The sequence below is a fragment of the Panthera tigris genome, chromosome C1 (assembly GCF_018350195.1).
Source record: "Panthera tigris isolate Pti1 chromosome C1, P.tigris_Pti1_mat1.1, whole genome shotgun sequence".
NCBI lineage: Eukaryota > Metazoa > Chordata > Mammalia > Carnivora > Felidae > Panthera > Panthera tigris.
The window spans coordinates 3993432-4012745 of NC_056667.1; the positions used below are offsets into that span (position 1 = coordinate 3993432).

The 19314-nt window shown below is 59.9% G+C and overlaps 1 protein-coding gene across 1 annotated transcript in view; it reads right to left on the reverse strand.

Moving 5' to 3' along the window:
* Positions 1-14113, reverse strand: part of CHD5 (chromodomain helicase DNA binding protein 5) — a 59941-nt gene extending 45828 nt beyond the window's left edge. The window contains 2 exon segments of the mRNA XM_042996981.1: positions 4192-4316; positions 13911-14113. Coding sequence (XP_042852915.1) covers positions 4192-4316; positions 13911-13989 — 204 coding nt within the window. The 5' untranslated portion in view covers positions 13990-14113.
* Between the last annotated feature and the right edge of the window lie 5201 nt (positions 14114-19314).

The window sequence follows — 19314 nt, forward strand, 5'->3', positions numbered from 1 at the left end:
AGCACGGGGGGGTGGGGGTGGGGAGGTCTAAGAGAAGGTGGGGAGGGGGTCGGAAAGGAGAGGAGGAAGGAGAGCAGGTGGGAGAAGGGAAGCGGGGGGAGCAAGGGCAGGGGTCTGTCTGGAGGCTCTTGGGAGGGCCCAACCTGATCTCTGCCCCTTCCAGGCACCCTGTAAAGAGCTAAGAGTCTTTTCCCAGGAGGAAGCCTCTTCCCAAGATACAGCTGGGAAAGGACTCCCCCACGGGCTCCCTGCACTTCCCAACTCTCTCCCACTGGGATCCCTGCTCCCAAACCTTTTATGCTCATTAAGCCGCTGAGTCAGTCTGCTGGCTGGCGGGTGCCAGACAGCAGGGCCTCTGCGCCTTTCCGGAACTGGGTGTTTCCCAGAATACTGACTCGCCATGTGCCATGCGGGGCCGAGGGGCAAAGCCGGTCCTGGCTGCTGGTGCTCCCAGGGCAGATGCCAATGCAGAGCCCTGGGACCACAGCTCCCAGCTCTGCCACAGTCCTTTGGAGAGGCAGAAGTCAGATAGGGACATCAATTTTCCCCATGGGTGTAGAGTTCAGCCAGTTGCAAGAGACCATCCTTCCAGAGACCTGAGAGACAGGCTCTACCCCAGCCCTCACCCCAGCAAAGGTAAGGATGGAAGGAGGAGGCTGCCATGGATTTCAGCACCTCGGACAGAGGCTGTGGGGCCGCCGGGGGCGGGGCATGGGGCTGGTCCCCAAGCTGCCCTGGGGTGGACCCATGACTAATACCCACTCAGGTGAGACCCGAGTGGCCTGACCGTGGGTCCTGGGGCTCCCTAGGGAGGTTGCAGGACACAGAATGCCTAGGATCACTGTCCCTCGCTAGCACAGAACTAGGCAAGTCACTGCGGCCTGACCTCAGCTTCATCATCTGTGAAAGGGGGATTCAAGAGGAACAAAGGAGAGGGTGTGAGAGGGGGCTGTAACCATTTCGAAATGGGAGAGATCCAAGCACCCATAACTCCAACTCTGCTTGGAAGCCAGAGATGCAGGCCAGATGACAGACTTGAGGACATCACTAGCCTCACCCTTCTCATTTCTGCACGTGAGGACCCGGCTAAGCCAAATGCAAAGCCAGTGTCTGCAGCTGGGTGGCAATTACAGAAGAGGCTGTTGTGGCAATACCCAAGGGTGCACGGACCTGGGCATCTGATGGGAAGCCAGCATTGCCAGGTCCAGGAGTGGCCAGCACAGCTCCAAATGTGGGGCCCAGAGGGAGCAGGCAGGAGGGAGGCAGGGAGGGAGGGAGTGGGGGAAAGCATCTCCAGCAGATTCCACTGTCTGTATGTGCCCTGGAGGCCAGGCCTGGCGCAAGGCCCCAAGCTGAGCACTGCCAGAGGGCTGGCCCAGCGTCCATTCCAGGGCTAAGTGGCACAGCAGGAGAGCCAAGATCCTCCTTGAGGAATGAGTTAGTGCTAAGGCAGGGCACATATGCCACTCATCAGTGCCCTAGTCGCCCCCCGGGGTGACAGCAGTGGTGGCAGGGAGAGGGGAGACTTCTCCCTCCGCGGTCTACTTGCACTGGGGAAAGTTCTGTCAGAAAGCAAGCTCTGCTTCCCCAATTCTTCCGACTCACCACCTGTTCCTTCATCCTCCCCAGGCCATGCCTTATCCCCCCAACCAAATGAAGTTCATGGCGCCTGGGCCCACCCCGACTTGCACCCCGATGTCATCCAGGCCCTCCTGCCTGCCCAGGGGGGCGGGGTGCTGGCTGAGGGTGGAGGTACAGGACAGGTCTTTGAAGACTGGTTTCCCACTGGCACAAGAAGCCTGTATCCACAACCTATCTCTGCATCCAGCTGTTTGGCCCCTTCAAGACCCAGGCCTCCTGTTTCTTCCCCCAAAATCTTTCCTTGCAGAGAAACGGGCAAGAGGAAGGGCAGCAAGGGGTTCTGAAAACAATACAAAAAGGAGTGATCCATGAGCAGCACCAGCCAGTGGTGAGAAGGAAGGAGTGACCGAGAACCAGGGGTAGACCAGCCGGTTCAGTATCTTGGAACTTACAGAAGGGGTTTTGGGCCAAGCCATGTTCAGGGGAAGAGACACAGGCACGGAGGGATAATGTCCTAATAAAGCCCGGAGCCAACCTCAGCCCCAAGCCATAGTGATGTGCGAACATCAGTATGACCGTCACAGTCAGGGCTTTGACCTTGATGCTGTCCTTTGGGCTGTGGCAGCCCCAGACATAACTACAGGGGAGACACCTGGTAGTGGAAGAATCTTAGTGGACTCGGAGTCCCCATCGGAATCCATCGACTGCCTTAATAAACACCACGCCCAGGCTGTGTGTGTGAGAAGCTGGGGGTAAGTGGGAGGGCTCCCTGCCCCGACCCCCCTGGCCCCCTGAGGGCACAGCAGGCCACCAATGCAGGCCCTGGGGACCCCAAGCAGCCAGTCCCCACCCGCCCTTCCTCTTCCCCAGCTCTGCGGATGCCTTTTATCCAGGCTTTCCATCTCCCTCTCCCTTCCTTCTGCGCCCAGCGCCCAGCGCACAACACACACGCCCCGCATCTCTCGATAAAGGAGGCATTTACACTCAAAAGGAAAGATTCAGAGAGTTGGTCATTCTCAATTTGGGGTCCTTCAAGATTGAGAGGGAAAAAGAAAGAATGAAATATGAGCCTTCCCATTCACGAGTGTTATAAACAGTTATAATTTAGCACTGAATAATTGGTTGCTATGGTAACCGCTGCAGTACAGGTTGAAATCATTTCTCCCTCCTGCGCTGGGTCTGACAAGGAGCTTCATCTACATATGCTCAGGTTCTGGCCGCAGCCCGGTTGTTTTATGTAAATCAGGATCCATGACTTGCTGCCTGTCCCCACCCCCCACCCCTGGCCAAAAAAAAAAAAACCCGCCGCCCCTCTTCTGCCTCCACCCACTGCCTTATCTTGGAGCCGCCAGGTTGGAGATGACGAGGAGCACAGGCTGAAATCCCCCTCCCCGTGTCCTGGGGACCCAGGCAAGCGGGTGGATGGGTGGGGGGCACATGGCCGCCAAGACACTGCTCTCTGGCTGCTGCACCCTGCTCTGGACTCTAGGATCTGACAGCCGGCCGAGCCAGGCTCTCAGGAGTACCGGGGAAGGGACAGCAATGACCTAAGGGTCACCTTGGGGGCCTGCCAGGCAGCGGCTGGTCATGCACAGGCCTCCCATCCACCCGGCCCTCCGCCCCTTTTGAGAAGCAGAAGGAAGGAGAGAGGGTGAGGAAGTGAGGGGTGGGAAGGGGGGTGGGAAATGAGGCTGAAGGAGAAGGAGAGGTGGAGAAAAGGGAGAGGGAGGGAGAGAGAGGGTGAGGCAGAGGCCAAGCTCAGGCCTAAACAGCGGAGGGAGACGGAGACCGGCCTGGACAAACGCAAACATATGAAAGCGGGTCCAGAGGAAGAAGGGAGGGCGAGACCCGAGGGAGCGGCAGTGGGTATGGGGGAGGCAAGCGCCAGCCTTCCCAGGCTCTGAAGGCCCCTCGCCTTTCCAGCTGCTGAACTACCCCCCCAGCGCTGCCCCGGCCTCACCACTGCAAAGACACTGCCCACCTCCAGCCTCCTTCCTGGCCTGGGGTTGGGGGAGGGGGCGGTTCCTGCTGCACCCTGTGCCCCGGAGGGAGAGAGAGAATTCAGCCCTGCCTGGGGCACCTCTGGTGGTCCTTCATCTGTACTTGGGGACCGGGCAGACTCAACCTAAAAGCCTGCGGCCAAGGAACAGAGAGCATCGGGCCTCCCACCCAGGTCTGCTGCCCATGAAAGCAGCTGGGGGAGGGGGGGGGCAGGCGGGCATGTGCAGGAAGCACGAGGCCCCAGGATCCTAGATTCCACCTCCCCGGACATCGTCCACAGAGCCTCAGGTCTTGTGGGATGAGAGCAGTGGCCGCGGCCAGGATGGGGGTCGGTCCCTGCATCCCGGCGTCCTACCAGCCCCAAACCACCAGTGCTCTGGGACATACAGACCATGACCCTGGATCATCCCATTTATGAGGACAGGGCATTTCAGACCCGGCCTGTGAAGCTCTGTACACACTGCTTTTGGTGCCTCGCACTCAAGCCCAGCTCTCAGGACACCACCCTGGAAGGTTCTCCGCAGGCCCAGGCAGAGCAGCCAAGACCCCATTGGGGCCCTGACCCACCCCCAGCCACCCCGACCCCAGCAGGACCACCCACCCACGCACCTCCTTCTTCTTCCGTTTCCCTTTGGACCTGTTCTCCTTGAGCTTCTTGGATTTCTTCTTCTTGGGAAGGCCCACAGGCTCCTCAGGGAAGCAGTCATCGAAGCCCCCAAGACCATCTTCTTCTTCTGGAGGAGTAAGAAGTAGGAGGGGGTTACTCCGCCTCTTCCCTCAAGGTGGCCCCCAGGGACGCAGAGGAAGAGGCAGGGCCCAGTGAGACGGGCACCCACCTGCCGGGTCGGGTCACAGCCACCTGCCAGGTCACGGCCACCGGCCTCCCCAGCACCCACCCCTTCCCTGCAGACCTTGCCCCTGCCCCAGGCTCCTCCCAAGACCTCGGAGCCACCACCCCACACCTGGTGCATGGAGTCCCAGGCCTCAGGCAGGCTGTGCCCCATGTCCCCACTTCTCCAGACCTCTCCTCCCCTCACTGTAAAATGGGACCGTAAAGAACCCCCCCCCCCCGATAGAACCCCGCCCCGATAGGAGAGAACAGTGTTCTGAGCACAAGTGAGTGATTAATCATGAGTCCTCGTTGACACGACCCCCTCCAGGGCAGAAGCAGCCCCAGAGAATCACAAACCCCCTCCAGCTGGCCCCGGGGAGGGGTCGGGGCCTACCTGCGCCCTCCAGAGGCCCACAGTGTGGCCAGGAGACGGCTTGTGAATGCTGGATGGTGGGGACGCACGGGTCACATCACCCCAGGACCACGTGAAGCCACACAACAAGTGTCCGGAGTTGGGAGGGAGACCAACAAGGAGGAAGCCAGAACCCTCCCTTGATGAGGCTCGAAGACCACATCGCGTCTCCCGCCCGAACCGGCACGCGCACCCCCACGCGGCGCACACACCCCCAGTCACACATGCAGGATGCCAAGCACATTCCGGCTGGGCACCCAGGAAGACGTGAAATTCCACAGAGAGATGCTGCATCCGCCACACGTGGGCTTTCCACAAGCGGCCACGCTTCCCTCCCTCCCTCCCTCCCTCCCTCCCTCCCTCCCTCGTGAATTTAAAAGGCCAAGAGGGGAGCAGGACAGGTGTGTGCGCAGCGGGAAATCTTTGAAGAAGCAGCTGGCTTCCAGCTTCATGCCACCCCTCCATCCCCACCCCTGCCAAAAAGGAGAGGGCTTGACGTGTGGCCCCAGGGCCTCACTCCCACCCAGGAGGTCAGCAGTGAGAAAAGGGCGGCGAGCCCCGAGTCCCCAGTTGGGGGGACGGAGAGTCAGACGTGGGCCATGAAGGGGACAGTGGCGAGGGTCCTCTTGGGAGCAAACAGCGACAAGAAACGAACCCCCCAGAGTAGAGATACATCCAGAAGGAAGCCACGGAGTGTCCAGAGTCCACAAAAGGGGTGCTGCATGCCAGCCCGGGGGCCTGAGCACCCCCAGTCAGGCTCTCCTACCCGCCCCCCTACCGCCAAGTGTGCCCAGGGGAGCAAAGAGAAGAGCCCCCCGGGACTCTGGCCGTGCGGGGGCTGGGGCGGGACACACGACAGGGGATCTCAGCCAGGGCGGGTCTGCCACCCCGTGACCCCGAGGAAGGTGCCCAGGGGACTCTCATCGGGAAAGACGATAGGGTGTCCCCACTGAAATAAGTTAATAGAAACAGAGCTCGCACCCACCCGGCCCAGGAAGCCTGGACCGCTTGGCGTGGCGTTTGACCCCACCAGCTGCTCGACATCAGATGCTCAGACACGCGTGTGCACACCCAGGACACACCCACATCCGGCCTCCTGTCCTCCACACAGGTCTCCCTTCACCCCCTGCCTGGGACCCCAGTCCCCCAGAGTCCCCAGGGTCGTGTGGGTGCGGCTAGAGGGCACTGGTGACTCCAGTGGCCAAGCGGACGCCCTCCCACCCCGGTGCCCTACAGGACCCATTCCCACACGCACCACCTCCCCACCAGGGGCAAGTGGGGGTTGCACCACTGTCTGGGCACCCGTCTGCCCCAAGGCCCCCCTCTGGGGTGGCCGGGGCCCCTGGAGTCCGCGGGGATAGGCAGCAGGGCAGGCCCGAGTCCTAGAGCCCTTCCCATCCCGCTGGGCAAACACGGGCGTGCAGAGAGGCAGACTCCAGGCAGGACCTCAAGCTGCTGCTCGTGGTCACCGTGCCAGCCGCCCCCGAGGGCCAGCTCAGTGGTCCTGGCTGGCACAGGGAGGGGCATAGCTGCCGGGCCTTTGGCCGGGGCCATGGCACACAGGGGAGAGCAGCAGGGGGGCCAGCCCAGGGCTGGGTTTGATGTGGGCCAGGTCTTGAGTGGAGCCAGGCCGAGGCAAGGCTGCACAAGCTGACCCTGTCCCGTTTTGTCCCTCTTAGCCCTGGCAGGGGAGGGGCAGGGGTTTTTCAGACCGCTTGAAAACGCGCACGGGGACCCCCAGAGGCGTCCTGAAGTGGGGGGTCTGGAGGTAGTGACACAGCTGTCCGTCGACACCTGCCCACCCCCACCTGCCCCCACCTCCTCTGGAGCCGCGGGGAGACTGCCTGGGCAGAGCCACCCCTGCACCCTTGCAGTGCCCAGCGCCAGTTATGTAACAGGCTCAGGCTGATGCAATCGGGAGGGGCTCTCTCTCCCTCCTGCCACCTCCCTGAGTCCCCTGTTCCCTCAGCAGGGTGGTCCCCAGCCCGGAAGGCCAGCTCAGCACACAGTCACCGACTGGCCAAGTGGCCAGCAGAGCAGACAAGGGGATGAACAGGTGTCTGCGGTAGGTTATCTGCCCGGGACGGAGGGCAGGGGGTCGGGGGATGCCCCACACTCCAGCCCTAATCCACGCCCAGAATGAGCCTCAGAGGACAAGGCCCCAGACCCTCTGCCCATGGACAGAGCCCCTCCTCCACTCCCAGAAGACCTCACGGCCCAGGGCCATCTGCCTGATTAAACCCCTCCTCCAGGAAGGTTCCAGAGCTGGAGCACCAGGATCAGGACCCCGCCCTGCCCACCCCCATCTCTGACAGACCCTTCCTCTCCCTGCACAGATTCTGGTAGCCCTGAGGACACCCCAGGGCTGAGCTCTGTGACGTTCCCCGCCAACACCTCATGACTCCCCAGCACCCCGATCTCACCCCGGCCTCATCGCCCCGCCCTCCTTCTTCTGCAACATCAGGAGAGCTTCCGAAAGCCAGACCCTCCGAGTTATATCCAAGCACCCTTTCCTGGGCCCGTCTGCTGCTCCCCGAGCCCCCAGCCTTGTACCCTCCTCGGGGGGGATCCCACTCGCCCTGGGGTGAGGGTCCAGGAAAGACCAGCCCCAGGACTCCGTGCCCCGCCAGCTCCTGGCCCTTCCTGGCAGCCCCCACAGCCCTCTGGCCCCGCCGGGCTATGCCCTCCCGCACCAGCCCTGCCCCTCCAGGGCCGAGGCTCCATCGATCCAACTTGGGCTATAATTAGGACCCATTAGCCTTGTTATCTCTGCTACCTCCTGAGCTTCCAGGTCGGGAGCAGGCTGGGGGGCAGGGGAGGGGGTGTGAGGGGGATGCTGCTCCAGAGACAGAGAGACGGAGACAGGCAGCGGGGTGGAGACAGCGGGGCAAAGAGAGGTAAGTCTGCTGCTTTTTCCTAAGCTCACCCGCAGCCCTCCCACCAGTTCCCTGGGCACATGCTCCGGTGCCCCCCAGGCTGCCCTCACTGAGCCCTTTAAGGCTGCAGCCCAGCCAAGCTGGGTGGGCCATTCTCGGGGGTAACCCGGCGTAACAGTGCAAGTAACTACGTGTCACCTGGTGCCACCTGCACTGGGCTTGAGGAAGGTCACATGTGCTAATTTGAACCAATTTGTCTACTCCACACAGGAACCCTGAGAGATGGTACTATCATTACCCCCGTTTGCAGATGAGGACACTGAGGCTCAGAGATCTCACGACTAACCCACATAGCTTCACAGCCAGCAGGTGGTAGAGCCAGGAAGGAACTCAGACGGGTGGCTCCCACCACCATGCGTGGTCCTCACCCCGGCCCCTCTCCGGGCACCGGAGCCTCCCCCAACCCCCCACCCCCACTCCAGAATTCAGACTTTCCTCATATTTATTTAGCAAGGCCTTTGTGCCGAGCTCGGGCCTCACCCTGGGACCAAGGTGACTCAGATCACCCCTTGGTCTGGAAGGTCCCACAGGGTCCCTCAGGGTCCCACAGGGTCAGAGCTGGTCCACACGCTCACCCCCCCCCCCCCCCGAGCGGGTTATGCTTTGCCCAGCTCCTGCCCCCTCCTCTGGGCAAGAACGCAGCCCCCCGGGGAGCTCTGCAAATGCAAGGTGATCAGATTATGGAGGGAAAAGTTAGGTCATCTGATCTGAGGATGGTCGAAGGATTCGGGGGCCCAAGCCGGGTGCAGGGACAAAAGCTCCACTGCCAGGGTCCAGAAAGGCAGGCAAATCTGCCAGCGATGGGGACCCAGCTCAACGTCCACCATCGTCTCTGGGTCTTGGGGAGGAGGCTCCTTCTGTTCTCCATCCCCAACCCACCACCAGGCAGGGGACAAGAGCTGGTGGCCAGGGGAGTGTAGGCTTCCAGCTACCACCGCTTCCTGGCAGGTTGCCCCCAATCCCTTTCCAGATGAACCTACTTCTTCATCCTTAGATGGGCCTCACGGTGCCGTTCTCATGGGGTGGAGACTTAGACGTCGTGAGACAGAGTGAGTGCTCAGTGACAGCAGGCAGAGCCCGGGGCCCCAAAGCGGGTGGCAGAGAGCGGGTCTCCAGTTTGGGCATTGCCAAGCCAGGGGTTCCCAAGGCCACTCTGAGGCTAGCCAAGGGACAGGGCACCAAGACCAAGGTTCCCATCAGTCTTTGGAGCACCCCCACACCACAGACCCTCTGCTGATAATGGGGAGGGGGTCAGTACTCCTGTCCAAGAGAGGATTGATAATTTATTTATGACCTTTACCAAAACCCAGACATCACCTCACTGGCATCTCATCAAAGAGAGTGTCAGTTCTGAGCACTCTGGGCAGGCAAGCAGGGGGAAGAGGTGAAGCTTTTACCCTAAGGGACTGGGGACAGGAAGAGATCAAAGAAGAGAGGACAGGGACCCAGGGCAAGCAGGGACAGGACCCCATGCAAAGCCAGAGCACAGGCAGGTAGGAGGAAAGAGAGACAAGGAGGGAGAGGATAGAGAGACGCACCTGAGGGTCAGGGACAGACACGGACAAAACAGGGAAAGAGAGGGATAGCCAGAGAGAGAGAGAAACAGGGGCAAGCACTCAGAGAAGACAGTGAGACAGACATGGGGACAGAGTGGGAAAAAGAGACAGGGAGAGAGAAATAAGGACAGAGCCAAAGGCAAGGCAGAAAGTCTCAAAAGTTGTACCTGCAAAAGTCCCAGAAAGTTAGATACCACATACTGTGTTCGGAGAAGATATTCAATAAATCTATGTTGGGGAGGCAGATGGATGGATGAAGGATGGACAAGCTGATGGATTGCGGATGGATGGATGGATGGATGGATGGATGGAGAATGGGTAGGATGGATGGATGAATAGATGGTGGATGGTGGATGGACGGATGGAGAGTGGATGGAGAGTGGGTAGGATGGATGGATGGCTAGATGATGGATGGACAGACGGATTGATGGATGGGCAGATGATGGCTGGATGGACAGATGAATGGATGGTGGATGGAGAATAGATAGGATGGATGGATGGATAATGGAAGGATGGATGGGTGGATGGATGGATGAACAATGGGTAGGAGGGATGGATGGATGGATGAAGGATGGACAGATACACGAATGGATGGTGGATGGGTGGATAGACAGATGAATTGTGGATGGGTAGATGGAGAGTGGGTAGGATGGATGGATGGATGGATGGATGGATGGATAATGTGGGCAGGATGGCTGGCTGGTGAGTGGTGGTTGTACGGCCGGTTGGCTGGTTTCATGGTTGGATAAACAGATGCTCGGTGGGAAAGTGCACACATGGGGGGGGTGGATTAATAGGAGGGCTGCTGACTGAATAAACGGACGAAATGATAGACAATTCGGAAGGAAGTGACTATCTCACAGGCCAAGGCACTGGGCAAAGCACGCTGGTCATTTTCCCTCCCTCCCCCCAGCAAATGGTATTACATACAGGCTCCGTGGAGCCCCCAAAACCCACATGTCCCCAGGGGAGGTGCAGTAAGCTAGGAAAGTATGAACCTTGGGAATCATGGCCATCACTCCTTCCTGGATCCTGGGCTCCAAGAAGCCTAAGATGCTCACATGACTGGGGTCAGCCCTGTGGGCATGGGGACATGGGCCAGTCAAGTGTCTTTGCGGCCAGAGTGGTCACACTGTTTGGCCAGCAGAGAGGCTGGGCTCACCAGCCCTGAGAAACCCACCCCTCCGGCTGTAAGTGATTGACTGGGGTTGAGCAGGCTGGGAACTTTAGAGGAAAAGGCCAGGGGCATCGAGCCACTCCCTCTCTCCCTCCAGCCCCACCATGGCCTCACACTCCCAGCCCTCCTGCAGCCCAGGCCCCCGTGCCCCCCACCCCAGCTTACTAGATGAGGGTGCAAGTCTCAGAAGCATTTCCTCGGGGAAGGTAGGTCAACTGCCCCCCTTTGGATGGTGCCAATTACAGTGGTGACAGTTTATGGGGCACCTATTATGTGCTGGGCACTGTGACCTAAATGTTCCACGTGCACTGTCTCACTAGCCCTCACAATAACCCTCTATGAGGTAGCTAGTGCCATATCCCCATTCCACAAGTGGGGACACCGAGGCACAGGGGCTGGGGAGTTTGCCCAGGGTCAGTCAGCTAACAAGCAGAGGCAGACTGCACCTGACCCTTGAGCCCTCCGCTCTCCCGGCAGAATGTGGCAGCCGCCAGGGCCCGAGCCAGAAAGGCAGGGACCCGCCCCGCCTCCTCCTGGACACAGGCTCGCCCACCTGCCTCGGTGCCAGAGCACTGGTGGCGCAGAGCCCTGTGTGGGAAACAAGAACACGGCTGAGGGGGAGGGGAAGGTGAGGCACAATGGAAAGAAAGATTTGACAAGAGACGCGTCCAACCGCTGCAGATTTGAAAAATTAGCGTGACTGCGCCCCACACACTGGCTCCTCCCCGCAAAAGCTGTGACGTTTTGGAAGCAGCTGGCCCTAGGTCCGAGCGGGTCACAACCATGAGCCCAGGCCGAGGGCCACGGGGCAGCTGTAATGGAGGGCTAGGGGGCCAACTGGCTGGCACTTCAGGAGAGACGCGAGGCCCGGGCTGAAGCCGACACCGTGTCCAGAGGCCAGGCGTGAGCTAGGGACTCCCAGCCCTCAGACGCCAAGACCACAAGCATCTCTTGAGCACCCAGGGTGCCAGATGCCAAGCACGGCAGGTGATCAAAGGAGTCGCCCTCGAGACGGGGAGCCCACTGACACAGAAGTAACCTGGTGCGGCCAAGAAAATAAAGCATTAAAATTAAAAATAAAATTAAAATAAAATGGCCCCTGAGAGGGACAGGGGTGGGGCCGCGCTTGGGCCAGGCCCAAGGAGGGCCTCCCCTCGGAGACATTTGTGTGTCCTGGGACTGACGTGTCCGCAAGGAGGTCGCCATGAGCAGAGAAAAGAGCAGGTCAGACAGAGGTCACAGCCAGTACTCAAGGGCAGGACGGAGTCTGGAGTTGGAGGTGGCGTTCCAGAAGCATCCAGCAGCCCAGTGTGGCTGCGGCTGGGGAATGAGGGGGGAGACGAAGGTGGTATAGACCAGGAGCACATTGATCTACCCAAGCAGCGGGAGTCTGGGTCTGATCTGTGCTTACAAAGGTGACCCTGGCTGCTGAGGGGAGGGCGGTCAGGGAGGACTGCTTAGGAGGCTACGAAGTGGACCAGGACGGTGCCTGGGGCCAGGGACACAGAGAGGGAGCTGGGAGCTTGGGAAGGCTCAGGGCATCACGTCTTGCAGAAAGACGGGGCTGCAATCCCCAGGCCAGAGGGGCCCAGAGCAGGACCTCTTCCCTGCAGGGCCCCTGGGGACCACCTCACCCCTCCACCTCGCCCTGCCCCAGAGCAATGGGCACAAGCAGGGAGAACAGGTGGTGGGCAGGGGACTCTGACAGGGACCCAACCCCTCTGGCCCAAACAGAGTGAAGCAGGAGCCCATCAACCCTCCCCATGCTCTGAGCCCTAACACAACCAGGGAGAGGCAGAGAATGGGGGGAAAGGGAACAGGGGACTCCCCATCAGGGGTTCCGTGAAGTCCTGGAAATAAACCTGTTGGTGCAAGTTCAGCTGTCCACTGCCCCATCAGTGCCACAAAGGGGCCCCGCCCCAAGCACCACTGGGAATTACTGAGGAGGACAGCTTAGGGAGGAGCCCGCCTCCCGGGGAGAAAGCAGCCATGGGGTTTCAGTGCCTGTGCTGGGCCTCTGTGTTCCCTCCCAGAAAATGGGCCTAATTCCTTGCACCCAGGGGCAAAACAATGATTGTCCAAGCAGCCCCACCCGTAAGGGGCCACCTCACCCCCACTCCCCTAAGGCTGGCAGGCCCTTCGCAAACTTGGCCGGCGGTCTGAAAGGCGGAGTGAGGCCAGGCTCCCTTAGGGGCCCAGTCTGTGTTAAAGCAAGCCAACAAGTTGGGGGGGTGGGGAGGAGGCCCCCCAGTGGGCGGGGCCACCTGGTGGGAATCCCCTCTCCAGGAAGCCTCCTAGCAGCCGGGGGAGCTGCTGCTTGCAGGGCCCTCCCCTTCCCGCCCCCTGCACACAAGAGTCGGGGGACCCGACGACGACGTGTAGAATGTCCCATCCGCCCTCCCTGCAAGGCACTGTTGGGGCCAGACAGCACACTCTTGGGTTCGGGAGGGCCCCTGAGCCTCCCCCAAGTCTCTCGGGAGCCCAGAAAGGGCCATGGGCTTGGCGCCGGGCAGCTGAGAAGAGTCCACCAAAAGGGAGAGAGGGAGGGAGGCTGGCTGACAGGGTGAGGCCCTGCCCAGCTGTGCCAGGGGGAGAACCGTCCCAAACAAACGGTGAGCAGTTAACTAAAGGACGATCCAGCAAGGTTACCCCGCACGCACAAGCCCTGCTCATGCTGAACCCTGAGAGGGGCCCGCCAGGGCTGGGGCGGCGGCCCTGGGCTTCAGGCCCGTGGCCAAAGCTGGATGGGCTGGAGGCGCCGGCGGCCCGGGCAAAGTGTTAGGAGCGACGGCCCCAAGCACCCCACGGCCGGGAAAGGGGAGCGGCAGTCAGTGCCCGAGCGCCCCGGCCCGGAGCCCTCGCGGGCCCGGGGGGTGGGGGAAGCCCGCCCCAGCCAAGGCGCTCGCCGGGTCCCCCAGCTCGGCCGGTCCTCCAGCCGCTCCGGGCCCCACCCAGCGCGCCCCGGGGAGGGAGGGGGCCGAGGCGGGTGGCGGCCGGGTCCCGCCTGCCCCCGCGAGGCCAGAGGCGCGCGGCGCGGGTCCACAGCGCGGGGTGCGCGGCGCCGGGCGCCGAGCGCGATTCCCGCCCCCTTCAAGGGCACGCGGGGCTGAGCCGGCGGCGCCGCGCCCCCTCCCCGCCCGGGGGCGCCCAACGCAGCCCCCCGCGCTCCTCCGCCCGCGCCCGGTCCGCGCCGCGGCCCGGGAGCCCCCGACCGCACCCCGCCCTTGGCCCGCCCGCGCGCCGCGCCCCGGAGCTCGCCCGGCCCCGCGCCCTTGGCCGCGCGGCGCCAGCAGGGCGGGAGCGCAGTCCCGCGGCCCGGGCTCCCCTCCTGCGCGCCGCCGGTCCGGCCCCGGGCCCCCGCCGGGCCCCGCGCCCCGCGCCGCCCGGCCCCGGGCGCAGCCGGCACCCCGCTCACCTGACATCTCGTCCTCGTTCTCCATCTCGTCCGCGAACAGCCGCGGCAGCTCCTCCTCGGTGCCCAGCGGGCCCCGCATGCCCGGCGCGGGGGGGAGGGGAGGTGGGCGCCCCCCCTCCCGCCGGGCGCGGTGCCAGCCTTAACCCGTGCGCGGCCGGACGGGCGCGCGCGGCGGGCGAGGCGGCCTCGGCGAGAAGATGGCGGCCGCCTGCCCCCCCACCCCCCCAAACCTCCACCCCCCCGTCTCGACCCCCTTCCTCTCGGCCGCCCTCGCCCCGCTCCCCGCAAAGCCCGGGCCGCTCCGCCCACCGCGCCCCGCAGCCCGAGTCCCGCAGCCGGCCGAGGGTGGCGGCGGCAGCGCCGGCGGCACGGCGGGGGGGCGGCACACATGCCCGGATTGTGACGTCCAGTCTGTTGCTGTGGCAACCCCATCCCATCGTTCCGGCAGCGCGACTAGTTAACAGCCGAGAACAAGTTGGGGGGACTAGTCCTGAGCCCCGGGTGCAGGGGGGCGCACCCGGCGCTCCGGCAGGGGGAGCCGTCGAGGCGCCCGCGCGCCCAGGGACCCGACGGCCGAGCGGGCCGCGGCGACTCGGGCGAGCCGGGCCCGTTGGGAGGCGGGGAACTCGCCCCCGCGCACCCCTGGAAGATCCGCCACCACCGTCGCCGCCGCCCGGGACGGCGCCCTGCCCCTCCCCCCCCCCCCCCCGAGTCCCCAAGGGCGCAGGGGCGGGGTGCCCTGGGCGGCAGGCGTCGAGCTCCCGCACTTCCACTCACATGCACCGAGAACCTGGCTCGGCCCTTTGGAAGGAAGATCGGAAGAAAAATGTGTTCCGCACTTGGGGAAGGGTCGCTCTGGAGACCGGGTGCGATTCCTCCAGAAAAATGCATGCAGGCTGGCTCCTCCCTCACCCCATGGCACCACGCTCCCACCGCCCACGTGCCCTCTTCCAAAACGCCCCTCCAGGCGAGGTCCGGTCTAAACACCTCCAGAGCCCCTGGGGGTGGTGCGGATCTTCGTTGTCTGTGCCCAAAACTCCCGCTCAGAAGCGACACCTGTCGCTGGGCGGTAAGGAGGCGCCGCCAACAGCCCTCAGTTAAAGGTGAACATGAAGGCCGAAGCCCTTGGGAGCAAGGCTGGAATTTTAAACGAGCGCGGCCAGTCTGGGCTGCCGGAGGTGTAAAAGCTACTCAGAGAAGGCCAAAGTTGCAGCAGCCCTTAGGATGGTCAGTTCTCTAACCCTAGAAGAGCCAGTAAAGGGAGGGTACCCTTGTCTCGCTGCCTCAGTCCAGACACGTTTGGGGGAACCCACTGGAAACCCATGTGGCTGCCAGGGACCCACAGGATCTGCCCAGCTTGGGAAGCAAGAGAGAGGGGTAGTGTTGTCTCCTCTCTCGCACCAACCCCTCTGGCCTTGGCTGAACACCTGCCCCGTCCTGGCAGGGATTGACCAGTAACCCCTGGCACGCTGGCATTAACAAAAGGGCTCTTTTTCCTGGGGCCTTTGGGGAACCAGGAAAGTTGTGACTGCCTGGTGAGGGCACCCCATGCAAAACCTCTCGGCGGGGGGGCCACAGCCCAAGCCATGAATCCAAGCTGTGACCAGAAGGCGATGGATGGCCCGGGGGAGTTGGAAAAATGTGTAGGCAATTTTTCCTCCCCCTTCCGATCCAAATGAATTGGGAGCAAGCCCTGAAGAAAAGCTCCTCATCATTTATTCCTGGGTACAGGCAGGTCTGTCCAGCCTCCCGGGTCAAAGTGCAGGGTGCTGGGGGTCCCCTTCATCTGCCGGGTCACTTGTAAGCCACACTAGAGAGGGAGGTTGAAGCATCCCAGAGCAGGTGGCCTGCAAGGGCAGAGGGAAAGGCAGCAGGGAGTTGGGCTAAGAAAGCAAAGGGCTTCTCTGGTCTAAGGCTGCATTTCACGTCACTGAGCATCTAGCTCAGAGGCCCCAAATCGCCAATGCTTTAGCCAGCCTCCGTTTTCCCTGGCAAGGCTGCCTTGCTCTTTCCAGACCTCCAGTCTTTCGGAATGTTAACTATCCAGGGAAAAGCCCGAAGCACCATCAAACCTGCCCACCCCTCAGCAGCCCCGCCCCCAACCCCTCCCAGATGGCAGAGGAGGTCAGGACTCTTCCAAAGGTTCTCTGTCCCACTTGAGAGAAACGTGGGCTTACAGGATCTCCTATCACCAGAAAGCCCCCACCTCGGGCACACACCGCTAATCTTGGGTCCCATTCCCAAGGCGAGGCTGAGACAGTCAAGACATCATTCAAGGACAGTCCCACCTGCCAAATTTGGCAATAAAGAGTCCAAATGCTCACATTCCTAGACCTCCCCCAGCCCCCTGGCCATCCCATCTTGCAGAGGGCTGCGGCTCGGTCAAGTTACTTACCCGCCAAAAGCAAAACTAAGCAAAGACTGGAATGGCAGAGACAAAGGGATTTTTGACTAGAAATCTCCGAGAATATTTAAAGGAGAGCTCTGATTATTGTCAAACTATTAGCAGCCGTGACAATGGACCACAAATGTCTGATGTCAAAAACAATCCCTAAAAAGGTGGCAATTCCATAAAGACCGCAATTCTGAGAATAAGCCTATCCATAAGGTTCCAGTTTCAGGAGACAAGCTCCTCCTGTTGGCTGATGAGAGCCTAGAATTACACCTGAGGGGCAATTCAAAATCAAAATCATTTTAACTATACTGCTTATGAGGCACCTTCAGCGAACACCCCGATCCGTCTCCGTCCCCGGGCTGCATGGACTCCTCATACAGGCAGCTCTCAAGCGCTGCCCGAGGACAGTTCTTTACCCACATATCCTACTTGTGACCACCTGACGGCGCCGTGAAGCCCCTGTCCCTACACCCCTCACGCGATCCATGCAGTTCTGCCCCGGCCTCCTCTTAGCGGCTGAGCCGCATCGCTGGCATCGCAGTGTCTTCTAAAATGAATGGCAGGAGCCCCCGGGTGGCTCAGTCGGCCCTGTGTCAGGCTCTGGGCTGACCGCACAGCCCCATGCTTGGGGTTCTCTCTGTCCCTCTCTCTCTCTCTGCCCCTCCCCGACCTGTGCACGCTCTCTCGCCCTCATAAATAAAACAATAAATGAAAATAAAATGAAGGGTAAATGTCCCTAACGCACCAAGATCTCCCTTGTACCTGGAGCCTGTTTCTCAAGACGGCAGTCTTGCACTGCCTGAACCCAAATCACTTAGAGTTGCTGGGGGTGTTTCTCGATAAGGCAGACTTCTGGGCCCCATGGCCCTGGGCCGGAGGAAGGGGTTGTCTAAGACTTAAATCATCTTAGGGGTTCTTTCTGGGTTCTAGGTACGGTAGCAGCCAACTCAGCCGGTCAGCACAGCATTAACAGACAGTTTTAGCTTGGCCAGAAATAGCCTAGAAAAAAAGAATGTGAATTCTCAGATCCTCCCAAAGAGAGGCAAGATAGGAAAATGTCTAGATTACAAATTCTTAGGTTTTTGCTCCCCGAGACAAGCAGCATGGTGGCATCCTTTAAAAGGCAGCCCTTCACCGGCTTCCTTCGGCACCTCCTCCTCACCCACCAGGCCTCTTCCTCACCTTCCTCCCTTCCAGAAAGGGACGCAACCCCTACAACCTGTTACCCCAAAGAAGAGGCACCCGACAAGTCAGTCAACACCTCCAGCAGGACCCCACCCAGGCTCTCCCCAGCTTCTGACTCTGGCCAGCCCCACTCTCTGTCCAGGGTTACCAAGAAGACATGTCCCCATGGTACTGCAGAATCTGTCATCTGGCCAATGACCCACACATCCTAGGTGTATGCCCCCCCTCAAAGGGAGCGGCCAGCACCACACTCTGCTTCCAACGCTGGATAAGCTTGGAGCAAAGCCACGGGAAGGACCGTGGCAGCAGGAGGAAGCGAAAGCCAGGTTGCCAAAGCCAATTTCTAGGCTCTCCTGAGGTTAAGGTGACAACCAGGGGACAGGCCAGTCTATCACCTCACTGGAATCCTGCTCACCTCCTAGGTCATCAAGTATCCTCTGAAAAGGCTGTGGTCTAAACGCCCCCAGAACATTCCATAATTTTGATCAGTTTGTCTTTACAAGTATTTGGTGTGATCAAACTCCCCCACTTTGTTCCCTGTCTTACGCACAAGTTGTTTCCACCTGCCAGGCGCCACTGGTGAAGTTAAGGGTCCATGTATCTCAACACTTGGTTCTTCCCAAAAAGATAGGAAGAGAACACTACTCAGAAAACAAGCACCTTTAACCACTGAAAGTCACAGGAAAAGGTGGGTGTCACTGAGGCTTTTGAAAGAAAACCAAATACTCAACCTTTAGCCCAGAAATGGTACTGGTGACCAGAATCAGCTAAGAACAGGATTGTGCCAGCTTCCTATTCCGTTGCTTTTATGAACGAAAATCTTGGCCTGAAACTCTCCATGACCCCCCTCCCCCCCGATTCCTGGGCTGTATTTCCCATGGAGCAGGTAGGTCATCAGTCAAGAGATGAAAAGGAAAGTGGTCTAAAGGTGGTCTGGACACAGCTGGCATAACGGGCGTGGTGATTCAGGTTCCCATTACACATCCTCCATCAGAAAAAGTCGTTTGCAAATTTATTCTCTCGGCTCTGGATCTGACCCGGAGAGTTGGGTCACGACCAACTCCAGACTCTCACCGAGGCACAGCTGAGGTAAAGAAAATGGGAATAAAGGACACATTTTCTTCTCAAGCTTAATGAAGACCAAGGTCATTGTTGGTACAGCAATTAGCAGGAAAAACAATCTGTCGCTAAATAGATTAACATGCCAATCCTTAAAAAAAAAAAAAAAAAAAAAAGGCTTGCACAGTAATAGTAGCCATGTGTTAGCCACTTTAATATAAAATGTGATCAAAACTCAATTACAAGAGTTCAAAAAGGCATAGAAAAACCAATGAGTTTCAATTTTATTACAAGTTTTAAAATTTGGGAGCAGTTTGGGAAAAAAAAAAAAACTATATATGCTAATTTTAGCCCAGGGTTAATTTTTTACAACCAAACTAAGAATCACTACAGGCGAACATCAATGCAACAAACAAGTACAATTTGCAAACCCAGGTCATAAACTTACTAACAGTTAACGATCACGATCACGGTAGGGACAGATCATGGTAGGGACTGTGGCCAAAACCCAGCTGATGCCTCAGTTACATCAGAAAGAAACCTCGCCTTCACACATGCAAACAATTCTGCTTCACGAAATTTGCATAGAAATAGAAAATGCTAGAGCCTTTACCACAAATGAAATTGCAAAGATGCAACATGTTAAATTCAATCCAAGGAGCACCAAATGTGAAATTGGAGCCAAGGTAGGACTCTAATTTCCAGCTCCCCAACCAGCAGAGCCCAAGAATGTCAGGTGTAGAAATTAGCTGAGGGAAACTCTTT